The following is a 7905-nucleotide window of genomic DNA, read 5'->3' as shown; positions in this document are numbered from 1 at the left end:
AGGAAAAAAAAAATTAAAAAAAAAAAGAAAAAAGTAGAATATTGCATAAGTACAGAAGAAAGAATAATTCCTCTTCTGTGGTCCTCAACTTCCATGTCTATAAAATGGGGAAAACCTACTCTGCTTCTGATTACTTAAATGAGGCCTAAAACAGTGGTCATGGGTGTGAAAAGTACTTGGACCTCTTTAGATGTGAACTATCACCAGAAGTACCCAGAAACACCTAAATGTATAGTTAACTCCAAACATTTGCTCATCAATCTGTTCTCCCAAAAAACCACAAAACCTGTCCATAACTAGAGAGCTCTGTTTCCAGTCCTCCTCCATCCCTCTGAACAATTTAGAGCAGGAGGGAGAAAGAAGAGAAAGCACCAATCACCAGCTTCCAGGTAGGATGCAGTGGATGCTCACTGTACATGATCATTCACCATCCAGACTACCCCACTGTGCATACTCGCAAACTTTCATGGACATACTGTATACTTCCCTATGTCACTCCCCACTTCTGGTGCTCTCAGCTTGCTGTTTATTGCTTTATAGTCTGAGATTGCTAAGCTGCACTGACTTCTGCTCAGGACAGTCTTTCAGTCATGCTCCCATTCGATCAGGACCAAGGGCAGTGAGCCCAGCTGGGCCCAACTCAGGGACACCAGTCCCTCCCAATCCCCTGCTCCACCCAGAGCCATGCTGAAGTCACTTGTTAACCCATCAAGTGTTTGTGGACTTTTCCCCTTCTGCTCAGGATCCCAGAACCCCCAGCTTTTTGCCCTAAGAAAAAGGAATTCTCAACATTCCAAGTTGGTAAACAGAGAAACAACTTTCATAGGAATCTGGAGAGTTTAAAGAACTAGAGAACGTATTTGGTCTCTACCAGCCAAAGGGAAATCCTGCCCGAGGACAGTCTGAATGGGCTGTCCAGGTCCCTCCCAGGATATGGAAGCCTTCCCTTCTGCCTCACTCCCTGGGATCCTGTAACCCACTAGCCATCAAGGAGTGGGGGCTGGCACCTGAACCACATCTAAGGCTACGCCTACATTAGTTACCTCCTCAGTGTTCTCGCCTCCACCATCCTTGCCCGAGCTGCTAGGCTTGGCTGTGCATTTGGCAACCTTGGGGGGCTCCTGAAAGGAGAAGATGAAGGTAGAGTTAGCAGATGCCAGGGGAAGGGAGAGGTCTTATCCATGAATCCCTTGGACAAATCCTTAGATCTTTGTTGCAAATATCCTCTGTCCAAATGAACCAATCAATTAGAACTTATCTTGGGCCGAGCTGGGGTGGGTGGGGGGGATCTACGCAGAGGGAGATTCAGCCCCTCCAAAGAGTTTAGAATCTGGTTAGGAAGTCACCCCAAACACACACTAATTCGGCATGAGAATGCTCCTTCATCTTTAACCTCATCAGGCTGGTGCAGAGGTTGGGCCTGTGAAGGGCTTTGCTCAGGTCAGAGCCAGGGTGAGGAGGCTTAAGGAAAAAGCATCAGGGGAACAGCTGCTCACTGGCTTCTGGCTAAAGTGGTCAGAGGGGTGCCAGAGGCTTTCATGCTGGAGGGCAGGGAGTCACCACTCTTCCTCACAGTCATCTGGAAAGACTGGGAGGCAATTTTTGGATGTCACAAATAGCACACAGACAAGAGGGTTCTACTCGGCAATTAATCAGTAAGGCCCAGGAATGCTAACAGGTATAGGAACTGTCCCACCCAAAATGGCAATAGTACCTCAGTTGACAAGCACTGAGACAGGGATTGGGGTAAAGCTCTGAATTGTTACAAAGAGTGAGCACTACAGTAGTCTGAAGTCTCCTTTGGGAACCTGGCAGCTGGCTCAGAGCCCTGGCCTGCCCAGCATCTCTTCCTATTCTTCGAGCCAAAAAAAGCAACTGCACAGGGACAGGATAGGGAAAATGTGAAAAAGACTTGGGGATTTAGGTCTGACTGCAAGCTCAACACACAAATCATCCATGTGCAGCTCACGTGACCTTCCATCCTGTTAACAGACCTGTGCAGACTGCTTGGCACTGACAGGGCTATCCTGGAGGATCTGGTTCAGTCATGAGCATCAGGCTTGGGAGGGGCCATGACAAATCCTAGTTTCTTAGAGGGAAATGCAACCCATACTGGGAGTGGATTCAAAAGCATGTCCCAAGACCAACAGCTGCAGGAACTGGGATAGTTAACAATGGAAGGGACGAGTCATGAGGGATGGGGAAGCAAGATGAATCTTAAACAAACGAAGGGGTGCCTTGGATGCAACTTGCCCATTTGGACCAGAGGCACGAAAGCAATGGGCTAAAGCTGCAAGCCAGGCTGAAGCTCCAAACAAGGAAAAATTTTATCATGGAACAACTGCACTAAAACCGGCCACCTAGTAAAGCCAAAAGCTCCCCAACCCCTGAGAGCATTGAAGCAGGGGCTGGGTGACCTCCTGTAAGGCATGTTGCAAAAGAAATTCAAGCCTTTAATGAGGACTGGAGAATCTTGGAAATCACTTCCAGCTCTGAGATTGTGCAATTCAATAGCAGCCAAGCCCCCTTCAGTGAGAAGTGTTAAATCAAGTTATTGTGACTATGGGGGCAAAAGGATTTCAGGGAGAAGAGAGCTCTGTGTGGGCTGGAGTAAGGGGAAGGCTTCTTGGAGGTGGGGAGGAAGAAAGGTGTGGTATAGAACAGCTTGATGCAGTAGGGGGAAGGGGTTCCTTCTTTTGGCTGAGCAGGCTCGTTCTGCATACTAACCCAGCTGACCGCACTGACACTTGTCAGTGGCTGAGAGCATGGGGTGTAGGGAAAAAGGCTGGAGGCAGGGGACAGGTAGGACACAACACTGAGGTGTCTGCACACACCCCAGACATGAACCCTTGGACAAAGCTGACCCATCTTCATACATGTCTGATCTCTCTATTGGATCATAAGCTGCTTATTCTTTTTTGTACCCCTCCACCCACCCTACAGCACTCAGCATGATGCCTCAGACATATCTTTTAAAGAATGTGCCTAAGAGAGATCCAGCTGCCTTAGTGTGTGGGTGTGAGTGGGCGTGGAGGAACCAGGCCCACCAGCCTTGCTCCCTGGCTCCTGCAGAACAGGTGAAGCACATACACTTCAGCCCAGCTCAGCAGTCAAGTGCTGTGTGGCACAAAGGTTAAAAGAACGTGTTTGCTGCCAGCCCTGTGTTTTGGGTCCAGCTCTTACTAGCTATATAATCATAGGCAAGTTTACTAGCCTCTCTGAGCCTCAGTTTCCTCATCTATTAGATGATGACAATCACAGTACCCTCTTCCCTCAGCACAGTGTTAAGGCACATGAAAACCCTGATGCTGGTCAATGCTATTACTATTATTATGAACAAGAAGAAAGTCGGAGGGGGCAGGGACACCCTACTGAAGAAAATAAAAGCGCTAAGTACCAGAGGAGAACAAGAAGGAAGGGAAGAGATGCGAATCCCCCCAAGAGATTAGCTCAGCACCTATCCACTAAGCACCTACTGTGTGAAATGGAGTTGCTAAACCAAAACGAAGCGTAGCTATTATCTCAAGGGAAGAAAGGCTTGTACACAATTAATTCCCATCCAAGGCGAAACACAAAAGGACCATAAGTGGCCTACTAAGTGTTCTGCAAATCCAGAAAAGAAGGGAGAGCTCACTCCTGACTGAGAGCTCAGAAAGGCTTTAGGGAAAAAGCTGTAAAAGATGGCCAGGAGAGAGAGGACAGGTGATAGATGAGGAATAAAGATCCTCCACCCACCCCCACCTAGGCAAACCTCAGTCACACTGTCAACCCCCGCCCCTCAGAGCTTGCCAACCATTGAAGAAGTCCAAATGCAGCTGAAAATCAAGAGCAGAAAAACCTTATAGGGAGGTGAGAGTTATGCCTGGCTCCATGCACCCTGATCCTTCCAACACCCTTTCCCAACCGAACGCTTACACCCCTGGTCCTAGCAATTCTAACTGGGAATTTGTCTTCTTCTTCACAATTTAGTAGGCTAAAGCTTTCTGTGGATGGGACAGTATCTAGTCCAACAGACTAAAAACTACAAATGGGTGGGGACCTCACCAGCTTTCCCTGGATTCCATTTCCCTTAGCCCCTAGTGTGGCTGATTTGTGTGTGCATTGTCTACAATTAAGCTACCCAAACCACCTCTGCATGCCCACTCCCCAAGGGCAGGGCCTGGGTGGGACACACAACCCTGTCCAGCTCACTACCCCTAGGAGGTTCACCATCTAGCACACCACCACCAACCCTGTACTCAGTGCCTTAGGACTGAAAGGTTAACGGGACAACCCAGAATCAGAGCTGCCTGGCAAATACAGAACAGTCCTGGGAGAAAAAGTTTGAAAAGGTCATAGATGGCAGCCCAGTAACCCAGTCAATCAGAGGGCAATTGAAATATACCTCTGGGGTCATCAAGCAGGAGGCCAGAACACCAGACCAGAGCCAGCCCCCACCATAAAGGGCCAGCCCCAGGAGAGGAGAAGCTGGGGGAGGCTGGACCTGGTATCCTAGCATCCTCTGCGAGTCTGTACCTCAAAGGAACCACACCTCTGAGTCAGACTTCAGCAACAGCAGGAAACAGAGGGTAGAAAAAGGCACGGATGAGGAACAGGGGAAGGTGGCACCGAGGTAGAAGAAAAAGGTGAAAGAAGGCAACATTAAGAAATGGCCTGTGGGCCAGGGCTGGGGGCTACTGTCTGTAATCCCAGCACTTTGGGAGGCCAAGGCAGGCAGATCCCCTGAGGTCGGGAGTTCAAGACCAGCCTGACCAACGTGGAGAAACCGCATCTCTACTAAAAATACAAAATTAGCCAGGCATGGTGGCACACGCCTGTAGTCCTAGCTACTCAGGAGGCTGAGGCAGGAGAATCGCTTGAACCGGGGAGGCGGAGGTTGCAGTGAGCCGAGATCGTGCTGTTGCACTCCAGCCTGGGCAACAAGAGCAAAACCTCTGTCTAAAAAAAAAAAAAAAAGAAAGAAAGAAAAAGAAAAAGAAATGGCCTGTGTCAGGACATCATGACAAAGACGAAAGACATGGGTGTCCAGGGGTAGCTGGCCTGCAGGATAAGAAGGAATAATAATCTGACAGGGAGGACAAATTCCCAATTTAAAGATGGTGTAGCTCAGGAAAGGCAGAAATCCAGCACTGGTGCAAAAAAATAAAAGGAAAAATGCAAAGGTTAACGTAGGATTAGGAATAAGGGGAAGAGCCTACTCAGATTAGGAAAGGTGACTGGTCTAGGATGCACCTGGGAGCCAGTTAGGAGGGCTTTGATACAAAAGAGGCCTTTAAGTCAGGAGACCTGATATTGCAGCTGGGCCTCTAGCAGGCTGTGTGACCTTGGACAAGTCCCTTGCCCTGTCGGGGCCTCAGTCTCCTCATCTGTACTATTAGGGATTGCACTGCATGCGCTCAGAGGTCCCTGCCAGCACCGACGTTCTGAGGTTCCATCAACACAAGGGCTCAGTCCTGCTTACAAGTTTGTGTGTGAAGGAAGAACTAGAGGGAGGGGCCTAGGCCAGATTTGGGTGGAGGAGAGAGAAAGCAGCGCTGTTCTAGGTCAGGGGCTTGGCATGGAAAGAGAAGGGGCCGTAGGGGACTGTGGGGCGGCTGTCCCAGGCGGGTAGGAAGAGGAGGAAAGGGGCTGCTCAGGGCGGGGGGAGGGGGCAATTCTGGAAGGAGGTGCAGTTTCAGATGAGGGGCTGCCTAAACCGATGGGAGATCGGGGCCAGGGGTGATGGGGGGATAGAAAAAGCAGGACAGTGACCTGAGAATGGGGCGGATCTGGAAGAAGGAGGTTACCCTGGGCCGGGGGTAAGAGCAGGGAAGAAGGGAGGGAGGTGTATGTGGGGGGAGTCTCTCCGGGGCAAGGATGGGGAGCTGTCCTAACTGCGGCACAAGATGGGGGTGCTGCCAGCCGCGGGGGCGGAGGGCTGGCCCTAGGAGTCCTGCGGGGGCCGGACGGGAGGGTCAGTCTGGGGCTGTCCCGGGCCTGGCTCCGGCCCCTCCCAGAGCTCCGCGCAGGCTCCAAGGCGGCGGTGCGGGAAAAAGGGCCACGCTCACCTTCTCCTTTTTCAGTTTATAGGGCATCTCGGCCCGTCCGGACCCGGCCCGTCTCCTGCGGCCCCGCTCCGGCTCCGGCTTTGCTCGGCCGCACTCGGCCCGCTCGGCGTCTCTTCGCCGCCGCCTGCGCGCTGCGCCCGGGTCGAGCGGTGCCTGCGCCTCCAATTGGCCCGAACTCCTACAAAACTGCCTGACAACCAGGCGCCGCCTCCTCGGATTGGTCATTGGAGCCAAGCTGCTTCCTTTTTTTTCTCATTGGAAAGAAATAGTACAAACCGCCAGGGTTCGGCTATCAGAATTGGCTGAAGTGGGTGGTCCCGCCCTAAAGTGGGTCGAGCTTAGTGAAGGAGGCGGGGCTAAGGGGAAACCCAAGCTTGGCTAGGCGTGCTGCACTTCAGCGTCCGCTGTGCGTCGTCCTCGGCCATTCTTCGCGGAGCTGGGAGCCCTGCTCTTTCCTTGTAAAGTGGCTCTCACACTTTGTTCACTCTGCTACCCTGCCCAGTTCCAATTGGAGGAAGGAAGCCCTACTACGGAGGGCACCCTTCTTCACTGGGGTAAAGTAGCCCTAATTACAGATGCAAAATTGGTGGCGGAAGCTTCCAAGGACCTTCCAAGACACCCGCCTCCCTAGACAGGAGTTGCAGAGGAGCAAAGGGAAAGCCTGGCAGGGCTAGGACCTGGGCGAAATGAGATGAAAATCCCTTGTTTGGTGCAACTTTATGAAGAGGGTCCTCGTCCCTACTGCAAGTGTACCGGGATTGGAGGAGAATCAGCTAGGTTTGAGCAGTTAGGAACGCAGTGGAAAAGCAACTTCATTGTTGAGTGTCTCAGGAAATCCATCCCTTACTTGCCACCCTGTCCAAGCCAATGCTTTAATGGATAAGACTCTGTTCATGCCCACAAGGAGTTCGAAGTCTGGTGAATCACAGACGTGTATAAACAGGATTAAGAGAGAATGTAAGCCAGGCAGGCACGGTGCCTGTAATCCCAGCATTTTGAGAGGCTGAGGCAGGCGGATCACCTGAGGTCGGAAGTTCGAGACCAGCCTGGCCAACATGGCGAAACCTCATCTCCTATTAAAAATTTAAAAATTGGCCAGGCACAGTGGCTCATGCCTGCAATCCCAGCGCTTTGGGAGGCCAAGGCTGGCAGATCACAAGGTCAGGAAATTGACACCACCCTGGCTAACGCAGTGAAACCTGTCTTCACTAAAAATACAAAAATTGGTCGGGCATGGTGGCACCCACCTGTAGTCCCAGGAACTCGGGAGGCTGAGGCAAGAGAATTGCTTAAACCTAGGAGGCAGAGGCTGCAGTGGGCCGAGATCGCACCATTGCACTCCAGCCTGGGCAACAGAGTGAGACTCCAGCTAAATCAATACATACGTACATACATACATACATACATACAAAAATTAGGCCAGGTGTGGTGCCTCACATCTGTAGTCCCAGCACTTTGGGAGGCTGAGGCAGGCAGATCACCTGAGGTCAGGGGTTTGAGACCATCCTGACCAGCATGGAGAAACCCCATCTCTAAAAATACAAAATTAGCCTGGTGTGGTGGCACATGCCCGTAATCCCAGCTACTCAGCAGCCTGAGGAAGGAGAATCACTTGAACCTGGGAGGCAGAGTGAACCAAGATCGTGCCATCATACTCCAGCCTGGGCAACAAGAGTGAAACTCTGTCTCAACAACAACAAAAAAATTAGTCAGGTGTGGTGGTGCATGCCTGTAATCCCAGCTACTTGGGAGGCTGAGACAGGAGAATCACTTGAACCTGGGAGGTGGAGATTCCGGTGAGCCTAGATAACACCACTGCAGTCCAGCCTGGGCAACAGAGCAAGACCCTGTCTCAAAA

At 51.3% G+C, this 7905-nt stretch overlaps 1 protein-coding gene across 1 annotated transcript in view; it reads right to left on the bottom strand.

The window, feature by feature from the left end:
* Window positions 1–6248, bottom strand: part of PPP2R5D (protein phosphatase 2 regulatory subunit B'delta) — a 25742-nt gene extending 19494 nt beyond the window's left edge. The window contains exons 1-2 of the mRNA XM_017547312.2: window positions 6048–6248; window positions 1044–1121 (exon numbers count right to left, since the gene is read on the bottom strand). Coding sequence (XP_017402801.2) covers window positions 1044–1121; window positions 6048–6074 — 105 coding nt within the window. The 5' untranslated portion in view covers window positions 6075–6248. The remainder of the gene's footprint in view (window positions 1–1043; window positions 1122–6047) is intronic.
* Window positions 6249–7905: the final 1657 nt, after the last annotated feature.

This window comes from Cebus imitator, unplaced genomic scaffold (assembly GCF_001604975.1).
Source record: "Cebus imitator isolate Cc_AM_T3 unplaced genomic scaffold, Cebus_imitator-1.0 Scaffold197, whole genome shotgun sequence".
NCBI classification, from domain to species: Eukaryota; Metazoa; Chordata; class Mammalia; order Primates; family Cebidae; genus Cebus; species Cebus imitator.
Note: the sequence above shows the minus strand (reverse complement) of the source record. Positions and strands in the feature narration are given on the sequence as shown.